Genomic DNA, 27,139 nt, shown 5'->3' with positions numbered 1-27,139 from the left:
CGGTATATGTCTTTATGTGTCCTCTCTGACACATTTAATAACTTGGCGCAGTTGTTTTGACGTTTCTGACACCATGAAGAAATCAGTGACGCACACACGGCTGCCCACTTCAGTGGTGTAGACTTCACTGAACCAACTCCGCATGCTCCGAACATACATAAACAACTACCGATGCCCATAAGGGACATCCACTACAAGCATTAGATACCTTTTTACCTGCACCCTTCCTCCTGCTGTTTCCGACATCTACAAAGCAATTTGCTACCTGCTGCCACCTACTGATATGGAATAGTATTACACGGTTACTCTGCCGATCTCCAGACAGTGCAGACACTGAACAACGGCACATTATTTGCGGATTATAATTACTGGATTGCAAAAAAATAGTTTTAACCCAAAAAGGTGGAATTAGATAATCTCCCGTGGCAAAACACTGCCATAGGCGTCCATGATCACAATGTTCTAGAACAGGGGTCTCAAACTCAATTTACCTGCGGGCCATTGAATGCAAAGTCTGGGCCGCAAGAAAAGATTTTTTAATTTTTTTTTTGCATACTCCTCAGCATGTTTAGATGTATAATGACGTTTCAAATTGTATCCCTTGTGCACCGCAACTTTCTCTGTGCAAATAAGACACGTCGGGGTTGCCCTGCGCTCAACTAAGAAATATTGCATCTCTCACTTTTCCTGGAATTGTCTTTGCACATCACGAACCTTTCTCTTCACTGCAGGCTTTGAAAAAGACATGTTTGGGTTGTGGAATATATTTGTATTTAGCCGACGCACGGAGAATAATGTTAGTTCTGCAATGTGTGTCGTTCCGCTTTTTTTCCCTACGGCAACACGGTGGTCGGCGGATAATAGCCGGAAAAGTACCGGGATGGCGAGCGCAAAAAAGTGTTATCAAGCCTCATATAGAAATATATATACTGTTCATCGTGTGAGGCAATGCAAATTAAACAATAATAATAAAAAAAATTACGGTTTGAATTGGTCCAGGTCATTGGGGACTGTTATTACTGACGGACAGGTGTCGCGGTGTGACTGCAGCCAGGCCCGTAAGAAAACCCTCGTCTCCCTGGCAACGTCTCTGTCGCTTTCACTCATTTGCCGCTTTTCCACTAACGCAGGTGTAGGCAACCCAGAATGTTGAAAGAGCCATTTTGGACTCACATAACAAAAATTGTGTCTGTCTGGAGCCAACGGGGAGCCAATCTACCAATCGCCACACCGTGATTACTTCAGCTCAACGCTGTCAAGCGCCATTCATATAAAACTTGCGGGCCGCACTAACATTAAAGGCCTACTGAAACCCACTACTACCGACCACGCAGTCTGCTAGTTTATATATCAATGATGAAATATTAACAGTGCAATACATGCCAATACGGCCTTTTTAGTTTACTAAATTGCAATTTTAAATTTCCCGCGGAGTTTCTTGTTGAAAACGTTGCGGTATGATGACGCGTGCGTTTGACGTCTCGGGTTGTAGCGGACATTTTTTTCCAGCCCGATTCAAGCTATAAGTAGTCTGCTGTAATCCCATAATTACACATTATTCTGGACATCTGTGTTGCTGAATCTTTTGCAATGTGTTCAATTAATAATGGAGAAGTCAAAGTAGAAAGATGGAGGTGGGAAGCTTTTAGCCTTTAGCCACACAAACACAGCCGGTGTTTCCTTGTTTAAAATTCCCGAAGGTGAAGCTTAACTATGGAACAGAGCGGTCAAGCGAACATGGGTCCCGACCACATGTCAACCGGCAGGTTTCGGTGAGAAAATTGTGGTAATAAGTTGGCTCTTACCGTAGTTATGAGCGGAGATGGCGTCCTCCTGCAGCAGTTGTGGACTATTACCTCCTCCCACCGAGACACTGGCAGTCACCACACCCCTCCGACTTAAAGGTACTATAAAATGTCACTAAAACACTAGTAACACAATAGGCAGATAAGGAATTTTCCAGAATTATCCTAGTAAATGTGTCTAATAACATCTGCAACACTCTCACTGCCCTCGCCTTTTTTTTTTTCTAGTCCTTCACTCTCAATATCCTCATCCACAAATTTTTCATCCTCGCTCAAATTAATGGGGAAATTGTCGCTTTCTCGGCCCGAATAGCTCTTGCTGCTGGTGGCTCACATTATAAACAATGTGAGGATGTGAGGAGCCCTCACACCCGTGACATCACGCGCACATCGTATGCTACTTCCGTTAATGGCAAGGCTTTTTTATCAGCGACCAAAAGTTGCGAACTTTATCGTCGATGTTCTCTACTACGTAAATCCTTTCAGCAAAAATATGGCAACACCGCAAAATGATCAAGTATGACACATATTATGGACCTGCTATCCCCGTTCAAATAAGAAAAGCTAATTTCAGTAGGCCTTTAAACTTTCATATTAAGGTGGGGGCCGCAAAATAACGTCTCGCGGGCCGCAATTGGCCCGCGGGCCGCGTGTCTGAGACCCCTGTTCTAAAATGTCTATAAAACTATACTTTGCAGTATCAAAGTGATAAACACTTTTTTCCCTCATATTATTGTATTGTATGAAAATGCATAAATGTTTAAATCCAAAAATGGTTTTATCCTAACTGAGCTGCCACATCGAAACACTGCAATCCTTGTTTATGTTAGCCTGTTGCAGCTAGCGGTAGCTCACGCGTGTAACATGCAGTAAACGATTAAAAACAAATACAAAAAAAACAACAACAACATTTCTTACGTTTAGCAGACGGTCTCCCGAGCACCTATTTCCAGCACCGAGGACGTGCCGCTCGGTCCTCGAGAAACGCCAGCAGCTCTGACACTGACACTTCACCACTGACTCCAGCAGCGCCGTCTGGGCTGGCTGGATGACGTCATACGCAAACTATGTACGTAAAGTACGTAACTATCCCGCGGGGTTTCACGCAAAATTCGGGAAAATGCGTATTTCATGCCAGAATTTGCTACAAACTCATTCACATTAGCGAACAGCAATACATTTGATGAATATAATAAAATATTAAGATGATACATTTTTAACTTCCTGTCCAACTGTATGTTTACTCGGGCTAAATTCGCCGGACATTTTTATTTTAAAGGCGGAGCTTAGCTCGTGTTTACTTCCGGGTTAATGTGTCGCTGGAGTCGTTGAAAGTTAACAATTAACCAACCAAGCTCTGGAAAGTTATCATCTTCTTCAAGTGATAAGACTCTTATCACAAAGGACTTAAACTAACCCACATTTTTTAGTCGGATGAAAGCAGTTGGGAAACTCATGAAGGTTTACGTGACGAGGCGCCTTTCGCAGGAAGGGATGAAGATCCTGTCATCATCTGGAGTGTATGCTTATTTTTTTTTTAAAATAGGTTATTTATTGTATGCACGACTTAGTCATCTACGGTCGTACTTACTAAGATTCCCCACGCAACGTAGTAATGCACTCAGTCAATGTGTACATTTACACGGTACAGCTACTGTATTGTGGTGATGACGTCATGTTTGGTTGTCCAGGTGTGACGTGTGTATGTGGGACTCCAATGAACCTGTGCCAAGGAAAGAGCTTCTCAAAGAGGTGCAGGGGGCCCACGGTGTCCTGTGTCTGCTGTCAGACAAGGTCGATGCTGAGGTTCTGAATGCTGCAGGTACTTTTTCTCAGTCAGGACTAAGTTTTAAAGGCCTACTGAAATGAGATGTTCTTATTTAAATGGGGATAGCAGGTCCATTGTATGTGTCATACTTGATCATTTCGCGATATTGCCATATTTTTGCTGAAAGGATTTAGTAGAGAACATCGATGATAAAGTTCGCAACTTTTGGTCGTTAATAAAAAAAGCCCTGCCTGTACCGGAAGTAGCAGACGATGTGCGCGTGACGTCACGGGTTGTGGATCTCCTCACATCCTCACATTGTTTACAATCATGGCCACTAGCAGCTAGAGCGATTCGGACCGACAAAGCGACAATTTTACCATTAATTTTTTTGAGGATGAAAGATTCGTGGATGAGGATAATGAGAGTGAAGGACTAGGGGAAAAAAAGGCGAGGGCAGTGAGAGCGATTCAGATGTTATTAGACACATTTACTAGGAAAATTCTGGAAAATCCCTTATCTGCCTATTGTGTTACTAGTATTTCAGTGAGATTATATAGTACCTGGGCTTCACGGTGGCAGAGGGGTTAGTGCGTCTGCCTCACAATACGAAGTTCCTGCAGTCCTGGGTTCAAATTCAGGCTCGGGATCTTTCTGTGTGGAGTTTGCATGTTCTCCCCGTGAATGTGTGGGTTCCCTCCGGGTACTCCGGCTTCCTCCCACTTCCAAAGACATGCACCTGGGGATAGGTTGATTGGTAACACTAAATTGGCCCTAGTGTGTGAATGTGAGTGTGAATGTTGTCTGTCTATCTGTGTTGGCCCTGCGATGAGGTGGCGACTTGTCCAGGGTGTAGCTGAGATAGGCGCCAGCGCCCCCCGCAACCCCGAAAGGGAATAAGCGGTAGAAAATGGATGGATGGATATATAGTACCTTAAAGTCGGAGGGGTGTGGTGACCGCCAGTGTCTCTGAGGGAAGTCACGCAGCTGCAGCAAGACGCAAGCTCCGTTGATGTCTACGGTAAGAGCCGACTTATTACCACAATTTTCTCACCGAAACCAGCCGGTTGACATGTGGTCGGGAACCATGTTCGCTTGACCGCTCTGTTCCATATTAAAGCTTCACCTTCGGGAATTTTAAACAAGGAAACACCGGCTGTGTTTGTGTTGCTAAAGGCAGCTGCAATACACCGCTTCCCACCTACATCTTTCTGCTTTGACTTCTCCATTATTAATTGAACAAATTGCAAAAGATTCAGCAACACAGATGTCCAGAATACTGTGTAGTTATGCGATTAGAGCAGACTACTTATAGCTTGGATCGGCCTGGAAAAAAATGTCCGCTACAACCCGAGACGTCAAACGCTCACGTCATCATACCGCAACGTTTTCAACAAGAAACTCCGCGGGAAATTTAAAATTGTAATTTAGTAAACTAAACCGGCCGTCTTGGCATGTGTTGCAATGTTAATATTTCATCATTGATATATAAACTATCAGACTGCATGGTCGGTAGTAGTGGGTTTCAGTAGGCCTTTAATTTTAGTGCGGCCCGCAAGTTTTATATGAATGGCGCTTGACAGCGTTGAGCTGAAGTAATCACGGTGCGGTGATTTGTAGATTGGCTCCCCGTTGGCTCCAGACAGACACAATTTTTGTTATGTGGGTCCAAAATGGCTCTGTCAACGTTCTGGGTTGCCTACACCTGCATTAGTGGAAAAGCGGCAAATGAGTGAAAGCGACAAAGACGTTGCCAGGGAGACGAGGGTTTTCTTACGTGCCTGGCTGCAGTGACACCGCGACACCTGTACGTCAGTAATAACAATCCCCAATAACCTGGACCAATTCAAACCGTTATTTTTTTTTTATTAGTATTGTTTACATTGCATTGCCTCACACGATGAGCAGTACATATATTTCTATATGAGGCTTGATAACACTTTTTTGCGCTCGCCATCCCGACGTCACGTGCACGCGACATTTTCAACAGGATACTTCGCGGAAAATATAAACTATAAAATATAGACTGCGTGGTCGGTAGTAGTGGCTTTCAGTAGGCCTTTAAAATACGTACCGTATTTTCTGGACCAATTGTAAGGCGCACTGCCGATGAGCGGGTCTATTCAGGTCTTTTTTCATATAAAAGGCGCACCAGATTATCATCAGGGTGGAGTGCCATTTCCGAAAAGTGGATCGTGAGGTCGACAGCCGGTTCGGTGCGGCGTCTTCAGTAATGCGGAAGCTGTGGTGAAAAAGGAGCTGAGCCGGAAGGCAAAGCTCTCAGTTTACCGGTCGATCTACGTTCCCATCCTCACCTATGAACATACAAGATCACGGGTACAAGCGGCCGAAATGAGTTTCCTCCGCCGTGTGGCGGGGCTCTCCCTTAGAGATAGGGTGAGAAGCTCTGCCATCCGGGAGGAACTCAAAGTAAAGCCGCTGCTCCTCCACATCGAGAGGAGCCAGATGAGGTGGTTCGGGGATCTGGTCAGGATGCCACCCGAGCGCATCCCGAGGGAGGTGTTTCGGGAACCTCCGTCCGGTAGGAGGCCACGGGGAAGACTCAGGACACGTTGGGAAGACTATGTCTCCCGGCTAACCTGGGAACGCCTCGGGATCTCCTAGGAGGAGCTGGACGAAGTGGATGGGGAGAGGGAAGTCTGGGCCTCCCTGCTTAGGCTGCTGCCCCCGCGACCAGACTTCGAATAGGCGCAGGAAGATGGATGGATCATCATCGGCGGTCACTCGAAGCGAGTATAATGATCCTCCTGGTAGGGGTGTATCCCTTTATGGCAGATGCCTGTGCATGACTTTGTTTAACGTGGGGAGACTGGTGCTGCACAGACAGTCACCTCAAGATCCTTGACGAATCCGGGCTGGGTCCAGTGGCATGGAGTCCAAGACGACTGGGGACCCTTTTCTGCTGCAGCCTTCATCAGCCGTTGTGACTCTCCATAGTGTTAGCAATCATCCTCCACCTGTTCCAACCTTGAGGTCTTGGGTTGTTATTTCTCCCATAACTGGGCCCACATCGATGTGGGGGTGCCTTCTTCAGCCTTCGCAGTAGTTCTTACATCTACCGTCTTCCGCCTGCTCCGCCGTTGAGGTCCTCACAGGTACTAGGCCTTTGCCAAGGGCCACCTGGGGTAACAGTAGTATAGGGGTTAACCTCCTAGTGCCCCAAGACCCCGTAGAGGAGCCTCCACTGCAGGATGCACTTTAATGTCATGCCCAGGACACGCACCAGATTATAATGCGCATTAAAGGGGTCGTATTATGATTTTTTTCCTATATTATAAACATTTCCTTGTGGTCTACATAACATGTGATGGTGGTTCTTTGGTCCAAACGTTGCATATGTGATGTTTTACAGATCATCTTCAAGTCGCTTTCTGACAGTCGCCTCATTTATTTACGTGGCTCACCTTCGACAGCGTCTTCTCCCCGTCATCTCTCTTCTAGCGGTGTGGAAGAAGTCTCAAAAGATGGAGCTAACGGTTTTAATGACATTCAGACTTTACTTAAAACAACAACGGAGCAGCATCGCCTCATCCGTGGCTCACTAGTGCAACAACAATGTGTCCTGTGAAAAACAGTTCGACCGGAACTCTCTAATAACTAAAGTTCCGTGGGTGACTTATGTAAACACTACACTGGTCATTTTTAGTGCTTTCATAGCGAGATATAAGTTAGAACTGTACACTACTTTATGTTAAAAATGGCAACAGCAGAGGATGAATGGCCCATAATTAGAAGATAGAGAAAAAAAAGAAGCTTATCGACTACGTAATGGCCACGGACTACAGTGGCGGATGTGCGCAAATTTGCAGGACTTATGCAGATCTCAAATACACATTAGCAGGTACCAGAAGGTAAGAAACGTTGGTTTTGCATAATATTGTGAAACAAAACACCAGATAATATGTCTGCTGATGGTTAACATTTTGCGGTCCTTGTACACACACCATAGTAATACTTGTATCTCTGACTATGATACGTAATGGGCGGACAATCCATCAAGCGGTGCGGCTTCAAAGTCATACTAAAACATTTTGACAGATTTTTGTGTGCCGTGTGTAATGTTCTTTATTTTAATTTAAAATGTTGGTGTTTACTGGCGTCATATTGCAGTTTACACATATCTTATATTTACCATGAATTGATTTATGTGGACCCCGACTTAAACAAGTTGAAAAACTTATTCGGGTGTTACCATTTAGTGGTCAGTTGTACAAAATATGTACTGTACTGTGCAATCTACTAATAAAAGTTTCAATCAATCAATCAATCTTTTATGTGTGAGTGCCATCTACTGGTCAGAATTATCATTACAACATATACCAAATAAAATAGCTTCGAGGTCAGTAAGCACAACCAGAATTATTCTGTACATTATTCGCACCGGGTTATAAGGCGCACTGTCGATTTTTAAGAAAACGAAAGGATTTTAAGTGCGCCTTATAGTCCGAAAAATACGATAATACAAATTACACTGGCACAGCACTCAATGAACCACAGTTTGAATTAGGAATGATTATCCATTTGACCCCCAATGCAAATAATAGGAAAAAGTGTAAACAAATGATTAACCCCGTACTATCAATCAATCAATCAATGTTTACTTATATAGCCCTAAATCACTAGTGTCTCAAAGGGCTGCACAAACCACCACGACATCCTCGGTAGGCCCACATAAGGGCAAGGAAAACTCACACCCAGTGTGACATCGGTGACAATAATGACCCAGTGGGACGTCGGTGACAATGATGACTATGAGAACCTTAGAGAGGAGGAAAGCAATGGATGTCGAGCGGGTCTAACATGATACTGTGAAAGTTCAATCCACAATGGATCCAACACAGTCGCGAGAGTCCAGTCCAAAGCGGATCCAACACAGCAGCGAGAGTCTCGTTCACAGCGGAGCCAGCAGGAAACTATCCCAAGCGGAGGCGGATCAGCATCGCAGAGATGTCCCCAGCCGATACACAGGCAAGCAGTACATGGCCACCGGATCGGACCGGACCCCCTCCACAAGGGAGAGTGGGACATAGAAGAAAAAGAAAAGAAACGGCAGATCAACTGGTCTAAAAAGGGAGTCTATTTAAAGGCTAGAGTATACAAATGAGTTTTAAGGTGAGACTTAAATGCTTCTACTGAGGTGGCATCTTGAACTGTTACCGGGAGGGCATTCCAGAGTACTGGAACCCGAACGGAAAACGCTCTATAGCCCGCAGACTTTTTTTGGGCTTTGTGAATCACTAACAAGCCGGAGTGCTTTGAACGCAGATTTCTTGCCGGGACATGAAATAATTAGTCTGGGCTTTTTAGCTCGGTGGTCAGCATGATTGCCTTTGGTGACCTGGCTTCACGCCCTCTACTTGATCTCTTTTTTCCCCTTTACCGCTCCACTTTTATGTTTATTAGAACTACCACTCATGTTAACTTTGTCGTAAAAATGCTCTGTCGACAAGTGACTGTTGACGTTGGTGTAAGGTTGATAACTAATATAATCAAAATACACCTGTAGACAATATCGCCGATCCGCTTAAACATATGAGGGTGAAAATAAAGCCAGTCATACAGCATAACATTTTATTACTTCTTTTACACCTACTAAATCGCTAAAGCCAATCTTGTCCAGTTTTTTAGCAACCAAGACTCATCCTGACTCGGGCTTTAATTTATCGATTGATCGATTCATTGAAACTTTTATTAGTAGATTGCACAGTACAGTACATATTCCGTACAATTGACCACTAAATGGTAACACCTGAATAAGTTTTCAACTTGTTTAAGTCGGGTCCACGTTAATCAATTCATGGACAACCTACAAGCCTATGTTACGTCCAGCTCTCTTATTGATGGTGATTAGAATAAAACTGTTTGCATGATCTAAGCTCCCCCAGGTCGGGGGTGCGCCGCCTTCCCAGCCCTAACCTGTAGCTTTGCCCCTGATCCTCACATGTTGTCGATAATGAGCAAAAATGGTATTTACTGTAACGCCATATTATCGTCCACAGGACCCAACCTGAAAGTAATCAGCACCCTCTCTGTGGGATACGACCATTTGGACCTCAATGAAATAAAGAAACGGTAAGAAACCTCACATGGTCATATAAAAAAAAAATGGGTATGTATGTAGGATTTTCTCATGTGCTGTGAAATGTGCTCAAAATGCTTTGAAAGACATGGAAGCACACATGTGTATCATCCAACTTTGACAGTCATTCAAAAGTTGGTCAATGACTTGGGGGACATTTAAAGGCCTCAGTGGCCACATGCGTGGACAGCACCTTTTAGATCTTATTTCCAAAATTGTGTACACTATTGAACTGGGGGCTTATGCCGACATATGGACACTTATATTGCTGTCTGGTGGTGTCAGAAGAGTTTAACTTACAATGGAATTTGGGAAAAAAAGATTAAAAAATAAAAATTTGCATGTCACTACAAATGAAGTACACTTTTGTGTACTTATGGACTAAGTTCATTTTATTGAAATGTGATTTTTTGTTTTTATTCTAATTAGGGTTCAATAAGCCCGAATAGCAAAGAGAAATAATAAAAAAAAGCATGTAAACAAACAGCTTGGGCCTTAAGAGGTTAGAAAATGTTTTTCAACTCATCTTGCTGAAACGTCAGTCCCCTATACGTGTATCAAAATTCATGGTAAATCTTCTAAACACCCTAAAAGTGCAGTGGTTGTTCTGTAGAGCTGTGAGAAATGTCAAGTCAATCCAACTTATTGGGTCGAAAACATGTATGCCCACATGTAAGAGAATGCCTCGCGGTTTATAAGTGGTACTTTATTATGGATGTTAAGTTGTTACCCTTTTTATTGGAGATGTCCGATAAAATCGGGCTGCCGATAAATACTTTAAAATGTGATATCGGAAATTATCGGTATCAGTTTCAAAATGTAAAATTTAGGACTTTTTAAAACGCCGATGTACGGAGTGGTACACGGACGTAGGGAGAAGTACAGAGCGCCAATAAACCTTACAGGCACTGCCTTTGCATGCCGGCCCAGTCACATAATATCTACGGCTTTTCACACACACAGGTGAATGCAATGCATACTTGGTCAACAGCCATACAGGTCACACTGAGGGTGGCCGTATAAACAACTTTAACACTATTACACATATGCGCCACACTGTGAACCCACATCAAACAAGAATGACAAACATTTCGGGAGAATATCTGCACCGTAACACAACCGAACAAATACCCAGAACACCTTGCAGCACTAACTCTTCCGGGACGCTACAATATACACCCCAGCTACCCCCTAACCCCCGCACCCCCCAACCCCACCCACCTCAACCTCCTCATGGTCTCTCTGGGAGAGCATGTCCCAAAGTCCAAGCTGCTGTTTTGAGGCATGTAAAAAAAAAAAAAATACACGTTGTGACTTCAATAATAAATATGGCAGTGCCATGTTGGCATTTTTTTCCATAACTTGAGTTGATTTATTTTGGAAATCCTTCTTACATTGTTTAATGCATCCAGCGGGTCATCACAACAAAATTAGGCATAATGTGTTAATTCCACAACTGTATATATCTGTATCGGTTGATATCGAAATCGGTAATTAAGAGTTAAACAATATCAGAATATCGGATATCGGCAAAAAAGACATTATCGGACATTTCTAGTATTTATGTAACTGAATTTTTTGTGTTTGAATTTTGTGGACTTAATATTCTTACATCAAATTTGGCTGACAATTTCATTGAATAAACATGTGTTTGTTCATTTTGTTAAAATACGGTGTTTTAAAATTCAGTGTAAAAACATTTCAGTGTATAACAATTATTTCCAGAAAAATTCAGCGCAGAAATATTTTTATATACAGTACAGGCCAATAGTTTGGACACACCTTCTCATTCAATGCGTTTTTCTTCATTTTCATGATTATTCACATTTTAGATTGTCACTGAAGGCATCAAAACTATGAATGAACACATGTGGGGTTATGTACTTAACAAAAAAAAGGTGAAATAACCTAAAACATGTTTTTATAGTCTAGTTTCTTCAAAATAGCCACCCTTTGCGCTGATTACTGCTTTGCACACTCTTGGCATTCTCTCCATGAGCTTCAAGAGGCACTCACCTGAAGTGGTTTCCACTTCACAGGTGTGCTTGAAGCTCATCGAGAGAATGCCAAGAGTGCGGCTATTTTGAAGAAACTACAACCTGTTCAGTGACTTAGTGGTTAGAGTGTCCGCCCTGAGATCGGTAGGTTGTGAGTTCAAGCCCCGGCCGAGTCATACCAAAGACTATAAAAAATGGGACCCATTACCTCCCTGCTTGGCACTCTTTTTGATTGATTGATTGATACTTTTATTAGTAGATTGCACAGTACAGTACATATTCCGTACAATTGACCACTAAATGGTAACACCCGAATAAGTTTTTCAACTTGTTTAAGTCGGGGTCCACGTTAATCAAGGGTTGGAATTGGGGGTTAAATCAACAACAACAAATTCCCGGGCGCAGCCACTGCTGCTGCTCACTGCTCCCCTCACCTCCCAGTGGGTGCACAAGGGGATGGGTCAAATGCAGAGGACAAATTTCACCACACCTAGTGTGTGTGTGACAATCATTGGTACTTTAACTTGAACTTTAACTATCAATCAATCAATCAATCAATCAATGTTTATTTATACAGCCCCAAATCACAAATGTCTCAAAGGACTGCACAAATCATTACGACTACAACATCCTCGGAAGAACCCACAAAAGGGCAAGGAAAACTCACACTCAGTGGGCAGGGAGAATTCACACCCAGTGGGACGCCAGTGACAATGCTGACTATGAGAAACCTTGGAGAGGACCTCAGATGTGGGCAACCCCCCCCTCTAGGGGACCGAAAGCAATGGATGTCGAGCGGGTCTAACATGATACTGTGAAAGTTCAATCCATAGTGGCTCCAACACAGCCGCGAGAGTTCAGTTCAAGCGGATCCAAGACAGCAGCCAGAGTCCCGTCCACAGGAAACCATCTCAACCGGAGGCGGATCAGCAGCGTAGAGATGTCCCCAACCGATACAGGCGAGCGGTCCATCCTGGATCCCGACAAGCGGTCCATCCTGGGTCTCGACTCTGGACAGCCAGTACTTCATCCATGGTCATCGGACCGGACCCCCTCCACAAGGGAGGGGGGGACATAGGAGAAAGAAACTAGAATATAAAACATCCATCCATCCATTTTCTACCGCTTATTCCCTCTGGGGTCGCGGGGGGCGCTGGTGGCTATCTCAGCTACAATCGGGCGGAAGGCGGGGGACGCCCTGGACAAGTCGCCACCTCATTGCAGGGCCACATGTTTTCAGTTATTGTTTCACCTTGTACAAAGTACATAACTCCACGTGTTCATTCATAGTTGTGATGCCTTCAGTGACAATCTACAATGTAAATAGTCATGGAAATAAAAAAAAACGCATTGATTGATGAAAAGGTGTGTCCAAACTTTTGGCCTATACTGTATAGTCAGAATTTATTTGCTAATTACGCTGGAAAATAAGTATTTGGTTAACTATTCAAAGCTCTCACTGATGGAAGGAGGTTTTGGCTCAAAATCTCACGATACATGGCCCCATTCATTCTTTCCTTAACACGGATCAATCGTCCTGTCCCCTTAGCAGAAAAACAGCCCCAAAGCATGATGTTTCCACCCCCATGCTTCACATTAGGTATGGTGTTCTTGGGATGCAACTCAGTATTCTTCTTCCTCCAAACACGACGAGTTGTGTTTATACCAAAAAGTTATATTTTGGTTTCATCTGACCACATGACATTCTCCCATGTGCTCTCTGGCAAACTTCAGACGGGTCTGGACATGCACTGGCTTAAGCAGGGGGACACATCTGGCACGGCAGGATTTGATTCCCTGTCGGTGTAGTGTGTTACAGATGGTAACCTTTGTTACTTTGGTCCCAGCTCTCTGCAGGTCATTCACCAGGTCCCCCCGTGCGGTTCTGGGATTTTTGCTCACCATTCTCATGATCATTTTGACCCCACGGGATGAGATCTTGCGTGGAGCCCCAGATCGAGGGAGATTATCAGTGGTTTTGTATGTCTTCCATTTTCTGATAATTGCTCCCACAATCGATTTTTTCACACCAAGCTGCTTGCCTATTGTAGATTCACTCTTCCCAGTCTGGTGCAGGTCTACAATTATTTTCCTGGTGTCCTTCGACAGCTCTTTGGTCTTGGCCATAGTGGAGTTTGGAGTCTGACTGTTTGAGGTTGTGGACAGGTGTCTTTTATGCAGATAACGAGTTCAAACAAGTGCCATTAATACAGGTAACGAGTGGAGGACAGAAGAGCTTCTTAAAGAAGAAGTTACAGGTCTGTGAGAGCCAGAGATCTTCCTTGTTTGAAGTGACCAAATACTTATTTTCCACCATAATTTACAAATAATTCTTTAAAATTCCTACAATGTGAATTCCTGGATTTTTTTTTTCACATTCTGTCTCTCACAGTTGAAGTGTACCTATGATGAAAATTACAGACCTCCGTCATCATTTTAAGTGGGGAGAACTTGCACAATCGGTCTGTCTCTTTTTTTTTTAAACTCCGAATTAAAAAAAAAATGTTTTAACAAACCACATTTTTAATCACACACATTTTTATTCAATAAAATTGTCAACATAATTGGATGTAAACAAAAAAAAAATCAGCTCACTAAATTCAGGATCCTAAACAAGCTTTGGTAATAAAAACACAAATGAACCTCCATGGTATATTATTTCCTCCAGTGGTATTCGTGTAGGTTACACCCCTGATGTCCTGACCGATGCCACGGCGGAGCTGACGGTGGCTCTGCTCCTGGCCACAGCTCGCAGGCTACCTGAGGCGGCGGAGGAAGTGAAAAAGTCAGTCCTGCTGTTAAGTTCCACTCATCAGTGTCAAGCAGTCGCCTCCATGTCCTGATGTTGTCACCAAATGTGTCTCAGTGGAGGCTGGAGCTCCTGGACGCCGTTCTGGATGTGCGGGTACGGTCTGTCGGGCAGCACTGTGGGAGTCATCGGGCTGGGACGCATCGGTAAGGATTGTTGCTGCAGTTTGGCAATATGGCTTAAAATCTATATCGCGATATGTTTTGCAACTTCCTGCGATAAAGATGTTATTTGGCATATAAATGATAATGTAACTATTTCAAAACGGATTACAAAGGCTACTGATATATACAGTACAGGACGAAAGTTTGGACACACCTTCTCCTTCAATGCCTTTTGTTTATTTTCACGACTATTTACATTGTAGATTGTCACTGAAGGCATCAAAACTATGACACCTGTGAAGTGAAAACCCTTTCAGGTGACTATCTCTTGAAGCTAATGGAGAGAATGCCAAGAGTGTGCAAAAAAAGTAATCAGTGCAAAGGGTGGCTGTTTTGAAGGAAATAGCATCGACATGAGAGCCCAGGTTTCAGGATGTAATATGGGTTTCTTTTCAGGGTTTTCCATTCTTTTGCTTTTCAGTACAAAGTCTGTCCCTCTGGGTTCGTGGTCTGTGTTGCTCTCGCTCTAGCTCCAACCACTCTCTTCTCCTGGCTCCTGCCTTTTAACAGAGTGACAGGTGGTTAGATAAGCTGTTGTGAGGCATGTTAAAAAAATAATGCACTTTTTGACTTCCATAATAAGTATGGCAGTGCCATGTTGGCATTTTTTTTTCCAAAACTTGAGTTTATTTATTTTGGAAAACCTTGTTACATTGTTTAATGCATCCAGCGGGGCATCACAACAAAATTAGGCCTAATAATGTGTTAATTCCAGGACTGTATATATCGGTATCGGTTGATATCGGAATCTGTAATTAAGAGTTGGACAATATTGGAATATCGGATATTGGCAAAACATCGCTACTTTTTACATTTGATTTTTGTTACATTAAATTGTGCCGACAATTTCATTGAATAAAAATTGTGAGCAAAATTTGCGTGTTTAAAAATTTAGTTTGTAAATATACAGTGTTTTAAAATTCAGTATAAAAAAATCAGTGTATAAAAATTAAGTATAAAATAATTTAGTGCAGAAAAATTCAGTGCTAAAGTATTCGTTGACGCAAAACTCAAGAATCACCTCCGGTAAAGTAAGATTGAATTAATCGATCTTGTCTCAGAAGCTGCCATTGAGGCGAATTCTCCTGCACTGAATTTTAAAACACTGTATTTTGCACACACATTTGGCTCATACATTTTTATGTATGAGCCAAATGTATGTCGCTGATCTCGAAGCCGGTCCTGGCACACCCTGCTTCGCTGCAGGTCCGCGGGCCACGCCCCCCTTCTCCAGTTATTTCCCCCTTTTTTTGTCAAGTACATAACTCCACATGTGTTCATTCACAATTTGTTTAGTTTTGTTTATTATTTATTAGGTCTGTGGTCAAAAAAATAAACAAACAGGTGTACATCCATCCATTTCTACTGCTTATTCCCTTTGGGTTCACGGGGGTCGCTGGTACCTATTTCCGCTACGATCGGGCGGAAGGCAGGGTACACCCTGGACAAGTCGCCACCTCATCGCAGGGCCAACACAGATAGACAGACAACATTCACACTCACATTCACACACTAGGGCCCATTTAGTGTTGCCAATCAACCTATCCCCAGGTGCATGTCTTTGGAGGTGGGAGGAAGCCGGAGTACCCGCAGGGAACCCACGCAGTCACGGGGAGGACATGCAAACTCCACACAGAAAGATCCCGTGCATGGGATTGAACCCAGGACTACTCAGGACCTTCGTATTGTGAGGCAGACGCACTAACCCCTCTCCCACCGTGAAGCCCAATTGTACATTCCTGAAGTGAAAATGTTGCAGACTGAAAGGGTTTAGGCTGAAGTTGAACACTTCATTCAATCAATCAATGTTTATTTATATAGCCCTAAATCACAAATGTCTCAAAGGACTGCACAAACCATTACGACTACAGAATCCTCGGAAGAACCCACAAAAGGGCAAGTAAAACTCACACCCAGTGGGCAGGGAGAATTCACATCCAGTGGGATGCCAGTGACAATGCTGACTATGAGAAACCTTGGAGAGGACCTCAGAAGTGGGCAACCCCCCCCCACCCCCCCCTCTAGGGGACCGAAAGCAATGAATGTCGAGCAGGTCCAACATGATACTGTGAAAGTTCAATCCATAATGGCTCCAACACAGCCGTGAGAGTTCAGTTCAAAGCGGATCCAAGACAGCAGCGAGAGTCCCGTCCACAGGAAACCATCTCAAGCGGAGGCGGATCAGCAGCGTAGAGATGTCCCCAACCGATACAGGCGAGCGGTCCATCCTGGGTCTCGACTCTGGACAGCCAGTACTTCATCCATGGTCATCGGACCGGACCCCCTCCACAAGGGAGGGGGGGACATAGGAGAAAAACAAAAGAAGCGGCAGATCAACTGGTCTAAAAAGGAGGTCTATTTAAAGGCTAGAGTATACAGATGAGTTTTAAGGTGAGACTTAAATGTTTCTACTGAGGTAGCATCTCGAGAGTACTGGAGCCCGAACGGAAAACGCTCTATAGCCCGCAGACTTTTTATTGCACCTGACCCTATAAACAATGTCAAATACAAGATGAGCTTCCTAAAAATATGAAAGTTTTGTTAGTTTTTGGGTTTTCAGTGTCATAGTCATGAAAATAAAGAAAACGCTTTGAATGAGAAGGTGCGTTTTTGGCCTGTACTCTATATCGCGCAGCCAAATTGCAGGTGGAAAAATTGCTACTTGTTGTACACTTTATATGTGATGCTGTTTATATTTACGTCAAGGGATGGCCATCGCTCGCCGCCTCATGCCATTTGGAGTAAAGCGGCTGCTTTACTCTGGGAGAACTGAGAAGGCTTACGCCGCTGAGCTAAATGGAGAGTTTGGTAAGTAAAACAATGAAAGAATCAACAGCGTCTGGTGATTACAAGCGCAAGTTAGGAAAGGATTGTTGGTCTGGTTCATGACACATTGTCGGTCCTTCTCTCCTGTTCAGTTCCTCTGGACACTCTCACGTCTGAGAGTGACTTCATCGTCGTGTCTTGCTCGCTGACACCAGAGACCCAGGGCCTGTGTGACAAGAGCTTCTTCAGACAGATGAAAAAGACAGGAATCTTCATCAACTCAAGCAGGTAGATTCCAAAGCCGTTTTAGAAACTTGTCGAACCTCACAATTTCTTTTAAAAATCACACAAAACATCTTTGAGCACCACAAGATTCATTCTGTGTGTATATTTTGCTTTTTCTCTGACTTTTTCGGGCTCATTTATACACCTATTCCATCAAGGACATACTAATAAATGATGCCACATAAGACTTCAGCGAAGTCCATTAACAATATCCATCCATCCATTTTCTACTGCTTGTCTCTTTTGGGGTCGTGAGGGGTGCTGGAGCCTATCTCAGCTGCATTAGGGCGGAAGGCGGTGCAAAAAGTCCGTGTTCAAAAACAGGAAAAAAAAATACAAAGATGAGGGGTATTTTATTTGATTTAAGCAAAATTATCTGCCAATAGAACAAGAACATTTGGTTTGTCAAGACGTTTCAAAACAAGTAAAAGTAGCTAACCTTAATGAACCCAAAAATACCTAAAAATAAGTCCCGGGATGCCAAAAATGTCCATAACACACCCAGCCGAGTCCCACGGGGAAGGGGAGTAAAAGTTGGGGAAAGTCGGCAAAAGTCCCAAACATGTTCAAAATACCTACCCAGGTTCGAGTCCCACAAGTCCCACTACCGGCCACGCAACTCCCGGGATGCCCAAAATGTCCATAACACACCCAGCCTAGTCCCACGGGTAAGGGGACTAAAAGTTGGGAAAAGTCGTCAAAAGTCCCAAACATGTTCAAAATACCTACCCGGGTTCGAGTACCACCAGTCCCGCCGCCCAAAATGTCCATAACACACCCAGCCTAGTACCACGGGGAAGGGGAGTAAAAGTTGGGAAAAGTCGGCAAAAGTCCCAAACATGTTCAAAATACCTACCCAGGTTCGAGTCCCACCAGTCCCGCCGCGCAAGTGCCGGGATACCCAAAATGTCCATAACACACCCAGCCGAGTCCCACTGGGAAGGGGAGTAAAAGTTGGGAAAAGTCGGCAAAAGTCCCAAACATGTTCAAAATACCTACCCAGGTTTGAGTCCCACAAGTCCCACCATCGGCCACGCAACTCCCGGGATGCCCAAAATGTCCATAACACACCCAGCCTAGTCCCACGGGGAAGGGGAGTAAAAGTTGGGAAAAGTCGGCAAAAGTCCCAAACGTGTTCAAAATACCTACCCAGGTTCGAGTCCCACCAGTCTCGCCAAGCAAGTGCCGGGATACCCAAAATGTCCATAACACACCCAGCCTAGTCCCACGGGTAAGGGGACTAAAAGTTGGGAAAAGTCGTCAAAAGTCCCAAACATGTTCAAAATACCTACCCGGGTTCGAGTACCACCAGTCCCGCCGCCCAAAATGTCCATAACACACCCAGCCTAGTACCACGGGGAAGGGGAGTAAAAGTTGGGAAAAGTCGGCAAAAGTCCCAAACATGTTCAAAATACCTACCCAGGTTCGAGTCCCACCAGTCCCGCCGCGCAAGTGCCGGGATACCCAAAATGTCCATAACACACCCAGCCGAGTCCCACTGGGAAGGGGAGTAAAAGTTGGGAAAAGTCGGCAAAAGTCCCAAACATGTTCAAAATACCTACCCAGGTTTGAGTCCCACAAGTCCCACCATCGGCCACGCAACTCCCGGGATGCCCAAAATGTCCATAACACACCCAGCCTAGTCCCACGGGGAAGGGGAGTAAAAGTTGGGAAAAGTCGGCAAAAGTCCCAAACGTGTTCAAAATACCTACCCAGGTTCGAGTCCCACCAGTCCCGCCGCCCAAAATGTCCATAACACACCCAGCCTAGTCCCACGGGGAAGGGGAGTAAAAGTTGGGAAAAGTCGGCAAAAGTCCCAAACATGTTCAAAATACCTACCCAGGTTCGAGTCCCACCAGTCCCGCCGCAAGTGCCGGGATGCCCAAAATGTCCATAACACACCCAGCCAAGTCCCACTGGGAAGGGGAGTAAAAGTTGGGAAAAGTCGGCAAAAGTCCCAAACATGTTCAAAATACCTACCCAGGTTCGAGTCCCACCAGTCCCGCCGCCCAAAATGTCCATAACACACCCAGCCTAGTCCCACGGGGAAGGGGAGTAAAAGTTGGGGAAAGTCGGCAAAAGTCCCAAACATGTTCAAAATACCTACCCAGGTTCGAGTCCCACCAGTCCCGCCGCGCAAGTGCCGGGATGCCCAAAATGTCCATAACACACCCAGCCGAGTCCCATGGGGAAAGGGAGTAAAAGTTGGGAAAAGTCGGCAAAAGTCCCAAACATGTTCAAAATACCTACCCAGGTTCGAGTCCCACAAGTCCCACCACCGGCCACGCAACTCCCGGGATGCCCAAAATGTCCATAACACACCCAGCCTAGTCCCACGGGGAAGGGGAATAAAAGTTGGGAAAAGTCGGCAAAAGTCCCAAATATGTTCAAAATACCTACCCAGGTTCGAGTCCCACCAGTCCCGCCGCCCAAAATGTCCATAACATACCCAGCCTAGTCCCACGGGGAAGGGGAGTAAAAGTTGGGAAAAGTCGGCAAAAGTCCCAAACATGTTCAAAATACCTACCCAGGTTCGAGTCCCACCAGTCCCGCCGCGCAAGTGCCGGGATACCCAAAATGTCCATAACACACCCAGCCGAGTCCCACGGGGAAGGGGAGTAAAAGTTGGGAAAAGTCGGCAAAAGTCCCAAACATGTTCAAAATACCTACCCAGGTTTGAGTCCCACAAGTCCCACCATCGGCCACGCAACTCCCGGGATGCCCAAAATGTCCATAACACACCCAGCCTAGTCCCACGGGGAAGGGGAGTAAAAGTTGGGGAAAGTCGGCAAAAGTCCCAAACATGTTCAAAATACCTACCCAGGTTCGAGTCCCACCAGTCCCGCCGCGCAAGTGCCGGGATGCCCAAAATGTCCATAACACACCCAGCCGAGTCTCATGGGGAAAGGGAGTAAAAGTTGGGAAAAGTCGGCAAAAGTCCCAAACATGTTCAAAATACCTACCCAGGTTCGAGTCCCACCAGTCCCGCCGCGCAAGTGCCGGGATACCCAAAATGTCCATAACACACCCAGCCGAGTCCCACGGGGAAGGGGAGTAAAAGTTGGGAAAAGTCGGCAAAAGTCCCAAACATGTTCAAAATACCTACCCAGGTTTGAGTCCCACAAGTCCCACCATCGGCCACGCAACTCCCGGGATGCCCAAAATGTCCATAACACACCCAGCCTAGTCCCACGGGGAAGGGGAGTAAAAGTTGGGGAAAGTCGGCAAAAGTCCCAAACATGTTCAAAATACCTACCCAGGTTCGAGTCCCACCAGTCCCGCCGCGCAAGTGCCGGGATGCCCAAAATGTCCATAACACACCCAGCCAAGTCCCACTGGGAAGGGGAGTAAAAGTTGGGAAAAGTCGGCAAAAGTCCCAAACATGTTCAAAATACCTACCCAGGTTCGAGTCCCACCAGTCCCGCCGCCCAAAATGTCCATAACACACCCAGCCTAGTCCCACGGGGAAGGGGAGTAAAAGTTGGGGAAAGTCGGCAAAAGTCCCAAACATGTTCAAAATACCTACCCAGGTTCGAGTCCCACCAGTCCCGCCGCGCAAGTGCCGGGATGCCCAAAATGTCCATAACACACCCAGCCGAGTCCCATGGGGAAAGGGAGTAAAAGTTGGGAAAAGTCGGCAAAAGTCCCAAACATGTTCAAAATACCTACCCAGGTTCGAGTCCCACAAGTCCCACCACCGGCCACGCAACTCCCGGGATGCCCAAAATGTCCATAACACACCCAGCCTAGTCCCACGGGGAAGGGGAATAAAAGTTGGGAAAAGTCGGCAAAAGTCCCAAATATGTTCAAAATACCTACCCAGGTTCGAGTCCCACCAGTCCCGCCGCCCAAAATGTCCATAACATACCCAGCCTAGTCCCACGGGGAAGGGGAGTAAAAGTTGGGAAAAGTCGGCAAAAGTCCCAAACATGTTCAAAATACCTACCCAGGTTCGAGTCCCACCAGTCCCGCCGCGCAAGTGCCGGGATACCCAAAATGTCCATAACACACCCAGCCGAGTCCCACGGGGAAGGGGAGTAAAAGTTGGGAAAAGTCGGCAAAAGTCCCAAACATGTTCAAAATACCTACCCAGGTTTGAGTCCCACAAGTCCCACCATCGGCCACGCAACTCCCGGGATGCCCAAAATGTCCATAACACACCCAGCCTAGTCCCACGGGGAAGGGGAGTAAAAGTTGGGGAAAGTCGGCAAAAGTCCCAAACATGTTCAAAATACCTACCCAGGTTCGAGTCCCACCAGTCCCGCCGCGCAAGTGCCGGGATGCCCAAAATGTCCATAACATACCCAGCCTAGTCCCACGGGGAAGGGGAGTAAAAGTTGGGAAAAGTCGGCAAAAGTCCCAAACATGTTCAAAATACCTACCCAGGTTCGAGTCCCACCAGTCCCGCCGCGCAAGTGCCGGGATACCCAAAATGTCCATAACACACCCAGCCGAGTCCCACGGGCAAGGGGAGTAAAAGTTGGGAAAAGTCGGCAAAAGTCCCAAACATGTTCAAAATACCTACCCAGGTTTGAGTCCCACAAGTCCCACCATCGGCCACGCAACTCCCGGGATGCCCAAAATGTCCATAACACACCCAGCCTAGTCCCACGGGGAAGGGGAGTAAAAGTTGGGGAAAGTCGGCAAAAGTCCCAAACATGTTCAAAATACCTACCCAGGTTCGAGTCCCACCAGTCCCGCCGCGCAAGTGCCGGGATGCCCAAAATGTCCATAACACACCCAGCCGAGTCTCATGGGGAAAGGGAGTAAAAGTTGGGAAAAGTCGGCAAAAGTCCCAAACATGTTCAAAATACCTACCCAGGTTCGAGTCCCACCAGTCCCGCCGCGCAAGTGCCGGGATGCCCAAAATGTCCATAACACACCCAGCCGAGTCCCATGGGGAAAGGGAGTAAAAGTTGGGAAAAGTCGGCAAAAGTCCCAAACATGTTCAAAATACCTACCCAGGTTCGAGTCCCACAAGTCCCACCACCGGCCACGCAACTCCCGGGATGCCCAAAATGTCCATAACACACCCAGCCTAGTCCCACGGGGAAGGGGAGTAAAAGTTGGGAAAAGTCGGCAAAAGTCCCAAACATGTTCAAAATACCTACCCAGGTTCGAGTCCCACCAGTCCCGCCGCGCAAGTGCCGGGATACCCAAAATGTCCATAACACACCCAGCCGAGTCCCACGGGGAAGGGGAGTAAAAGTTGGGAAAAGTCGGCAAAAGTCCCAAACATGTTCAAAATACCTACCCAGGTTTGAGTCCCACAAGTCCCACCATCGGCCACGCAACTCCCGGGATGCCCAAAATGTCCATAACACACCCAGCCTAGTCCCACGGGGAAGGGGAGTAAAAGTTGGGAAAAGTCGGCAAAAGTCCCAAACGTGTTCAAAATACCTACCCAGGTTCGAGTCCCACCAGTCCCGCCGCCCAAAATGTCCATAACACACCCAGCCTAGTCCCACGGGGAAGGGGAGTAAAAGTTGGGAAAAGTCGGCAAAAGTCCCAAACATGTTCAAAATACCTACCCAGGTTCGAGTCCCACCAGTCCCGCCGCGCAAGTGCCGGGATGCCCAAAATGTCCATAACACACCCAGCCAAGTCCCACTGGGAAGGGGAGTAAAAGTTGGGAAAAGTCGGCAAAAGTCCCAAACATGTTCAAAATACCTACCCAGGTTCGAGTCCCACCAGTCCCGCCGCCCAAAATGTCCATAACACACCCAGCCTAGTCCCACGGGGAAGGGGAGTAAAAGTTGGGGAAAGTCGGCAAAAGTCCCAAACATGTTCAAAATACCTACCCAGGTTCGAGTCCCACCAGTCCCGCCGCGCAAGTGCCGGGATGCCCAAAATGTCCATAACACACCCAGCCGAGTCCCATGGGGAAAGGGAGTAAAAGTTGGGAAAAGTCGGCAAAAGTCCCAAACATGTTCAAAATACCTACCCAGGTTCGAGTCCCACAAGTCCCACCACCGGCCACGCAACTCCCGGGATGCCCAAAATGTCCATAACACACCCAGCCTAGTCCCACGGGGAAGGGGAATAAAAGTTGGGAAAAGTCGGCAAAAGTCCCAAATATGTTCAAAATACCTACCCAGGTTCGAGTCCCACCAGTCCCGCCGCCCAAAATGTCCATAACATACCCAGCCTAGTCCCACGGGGAAGGGGAGTAAAAGTTGGGAAAAGTCGGCAAAAGTCCCAAACATGTTCAAAATACCTACCCAGGTTCGAGTCCCACCAGTCCCGCCGCGCAAGTGCCGGGATACCCAAAATGTCCATAACACACCCAGCCGAGTCCCACGGGGAAGGGGAGTAAAAGTTGGGAAAAGTCGGCAAAAGTCCCAAACATGTTCAAAATACCTACCCAGGTTTGAGTCCCACAAGTCCCACCATCGGCCACGCAACTCCCGGGATGCCCAAAATGTCCATAACACACCCAGCCTAGTCCCACGGGGAAGGGGAGTAAAAGTTGGGGAAAGTCTGCAAAAGTCCCAAACATGTTCAAAATACCTACCCAGGTTCGAGTCCCACCAGTCCCGCCGCGCAAGTGCCGGGATGCCCAAAATGTCCATAACATACCCAGCCTAGTCCCACGGGGAAGGGGAGTAAAAGTTGGGAAAAGTCGGCAAAAGTCCCAAACATGTTCAAAATACCTACCCAGGTTCGAGTCCCACCAGTCCCGCCGCGCAAGTGCCGGGATACCCAAAATGTCCATAACACACCCAGCCGAGTCCCACGGGGAAGGGGAGTAAAAGTTGGGAAAAGTCGGCAAAAGTCCCAAACATGTTCAAAATACCTACCCAGGTTTGAGTCCCACAAGTCCCACCATCGGCCACGCAACTCCCGGGATGCCCAAAATGTCCATAACACACCCAGCCTAGTCCCACGGGGAAGGGGAGTAAAAGTTGGGGAAAGTCGGCAAAAGTCCCAAACATGTTCAAAATACCTACCCAGGTTCGAGTCCCACCAGTCCCGCCGCGCAAGTGCCGGGATGCCCAAAATGTCCATAACATACCCAGCCTAGTCCCACGAGGAAGGGGAGTAAAAGTTGGGAAAAGTCGGCAAAAGTCCCAAACATGTTCAAAATACCTACCCAGGTTCGAGTCCCACCAGTCCCGCCGCGCAAGAGCCGGGATACCCAAAATGTCCATAACACACCCAGCCGAGTCCCACGGGGAAGGGGAGTAAAAGTTGGGAAAAGTCGGCAAAAGTCCCAAACATGTTCAAAATACCTACCCAGGTTTGAGTCCCACAAGTCCCACCATCGGCCACGCAACTCCCGGGATGCCCAAAATGTCCATAACACACCCAGCCTAGTCCCACGGGGAAGGGGAGTAAAAGTTGGGGAAAGTCGGCAAAAGTCCCAAACATGTTCAAAATACCTACCCAGGTTCGAGTCCCACCAGTCCCGCCGCGCAAGTGCCGGGATGCCCAAAATGTCCATAACATACCCAGCCTAGTCCCACGGGGAAGGGGAGTAAAAGTTGGGAAAAGTCGGCAAAAGTCCCAAACATGTTCAAAATACCTACCCAGGTTCGAGTCCCACCAGTCCCGCCGCGCAAGTGCCGGGATACCCAAAATGTCCATAACACACCCAGCCGAGTCCCACGGGGAAGGGGAGTAAAAGTTGGGAAAAGTCGGCAAAAGTCCCAAACATGTTCAAAATACCTACCCAGGTTTGAGTCCCACAAGTCCCACCATCGGCCACGCAACTCCCGGGATGCCCAAAATGTCCATAACACACCCAGCCTAGTCCCACGGGGAAGGGGAGTAAAAGTTGGGGAAAGTCGGCAAAAGTCCCAAACATGTTCAAAATACCTACCCAGGTTCGAGTCCCACCAGTCCCGCCGCGCAAGTGCCGGGATGCCCAAAATGTCCATAACACACCCAGCCGAGTCTCATGGGGAAAGGGAGTAAAAGTTGGGAAAAGTCGGCAAAAGTCCCAAACATGTTCAAAATACCTACCCAGGTTCGAGTCCCACCAGTCCCGCCGCCCAAAATGTCCATAACACACCCAGCCTAGTCCCACGGGGAAGGGGAGTAAAAGTTGGGGAAAGTCGGCAAAAGTCCCAAACATGTTCAAAATACCTACCCAGGTTCGAGTCCCACCAGTCCCGCCGCGCAAGTGCCGGGATGCCCAAAATGTCCATAACACACCCAGCCGAGTCTCATGGGGAAAGGGAGTAAAAGTTGGGAAAAGTCGGCAAAAGTCCCAAACATGTTCAAAATACCTACCCAGGTTCGAGTCCCACCAGTCCCGCCGCCCAAAATGTCCATAACACACCCAGCCTAGTCCCACGGGGAAGGGGAGTAAAAGTTGGGGAAAGTCGGCAAAAGTCCCAAACATGTTCAAAATACCTACCCAGGTTTGAGTCCCACAAGTCCCACCACCGGCCACGCAACTCCCGGGATGCCCAAAATGTCCATAACACACCCAGCCTAGTCCCACGGGGAAGGGGAATAAAAGTTGGGAAAAGTCGGCAAAAGTCCCAAATATGTTCAAAATACCTACCCAGGTTCGAGTCCCACCAGTCCCGCCGCCCAAAATGTCCATAACATACCCAGCCTAGTCCCACGGGGAAGGGGAGTAAAAGTTGGGAAAAGTCGGCAAAAGTCCCAAACATGTTCAAAATACCTACCCAGGTTCGAGTCCCACCAGTCCCGCCGCGCAAGTGCCGGGATACCCAAAATGTCCATAACACACCCAGCCGAGTCCCACGGGGAAGGGGAGTAAAAGTTGGGAAAAGTCGGCAAAAGTCCCAAACATGTTCAAAATACCTACCCAGGTTTGAGTCCCACAAGTCCCACCATCGGCCACGCAACTCCCGGGATGCCCAAAATGTCCATAACACACCCAGCCTAGTCCCACGGGGAAGGGGAGTAAAAGTTGGGGAAAGTCGGCAAAAGTCCCAAACATGTTCAAAATACCTACCCAGGTTCGAGTCCCACCAGTCCCGCCGCGCAAGTGCCGGGATGCCCAAAATGTCCATAACATACCCAGCCTAGTCCCACGGGGAAGGGGAGTAAAAGTTGGGAAAAGTCGGCAAAAGTCCCAAACATGTTCAAAATACCTACCCAGGTTCGAGTCCCACCAGTCCCGCCGCGCAAGTGCCGGGATACCCAAAATGTCCATAACACACCCAGCCGAGTCCCACGGGGAAGGGGAGTAAAAGTTGGGAAAAGTCGGCAAAAGTCCCAAACATGTTCAAAATACCTACCCAGGTTTGAGTCCCACAAGTCCCACCATCGGCCACGCAACTCCCGGGATGCCCAAAATGTCCATAACACACCCAGCCTAGTCCCACGGGGAAGGGGAGTAAAAGTTGGGGAAAGTCGGCAAAAGTCCCAAACATGTTCAAAATACCTACCCAGGTTCGAGTCCCACCAGTCCCGCCGCGCAAGTGCCGGGATGCCCAAAATGTCCATAACATACCCAGCCTAGTCC

At 46.8% G+C, this 27,139-nt stretch overlaps 2 protein-coding genes across 2 annotated transcripts in view; one reads left to right on the top strand and one right to left on the bottom strand.

Annotated features, from left to right (window-relative positions):
• si:ch211-203d1.3 (protein phosphatase Slingshot homolog 3) overlaps positions 1-2,881 on the bottom strand; it is a 53,690-nt gene extending 50,809 nt beyond the window's left edge. Inside the window, exon 1 of the mRNA XM_061899915.1 lies at positions 2,724-2,881. The gene's annotated coding sequence lies outside the window, so the exon portion shown is untranslated. The remainder of the gene's footprint in view (positions 1-2,723) is intronic.
• A 206-nt stretch (positions 2,882-3,087) lies between these two features.
• grhpra (glyoxylate reductase/hydroxypyruvate reductase a) overlaps positions 3,088-27,139 on the top strand; it is a 31,870-nt gene continuing 7,818 nt past the window's right edge. Inside the window, exons 1-7 of the mRNA XM_061899916.1 lie at positions 3,088-3,325; positions 3,497-3,627; positions 9,594-9,666; positions 14,339-14,455; positions 14,537-14,625; positions 17,350-17,451; positions 17,562-17,697. Coding sequence (XP_061755900.1) covers positions 3,240-3,325; positions 3,497-3,627; positions 9,594-9,666; positions 14,339-14,455; positions 14,537-14,625; positions 17,350-17,451; positions 17,562-17,697 — 734 coding nt within the window. The 5' untranslated portion in view covers positions 3,088-3,239. The remainder of the gene's footprint in view (positions 3,326-3,496; positions 3,628-9,593; positions 9,667-14,338; positions 14,456-14,536; positions 14,626-17,349; positions 17,452-17,561; positions 17,698-27,139) is intronic.

The sequence above is a fragment of the Nerophis ophidion genome, linkage group LG05 (assembly GCF_033978795.1).
Source record: "Nerophis ophidion isolate RoL-2023_Sa linkage group LG05, RoL_Noph_v1.0, whole genome shotgun sequence".
NCBI lineage: Eukaryota > Metazoa > Chordata > Actinopteri > Syngnathiformes > Syngnathidae > Nerophis > Nerophis ophidion.
This window is presented reverse-complemented; position numbering and strand designations above follow the sequence as displayed.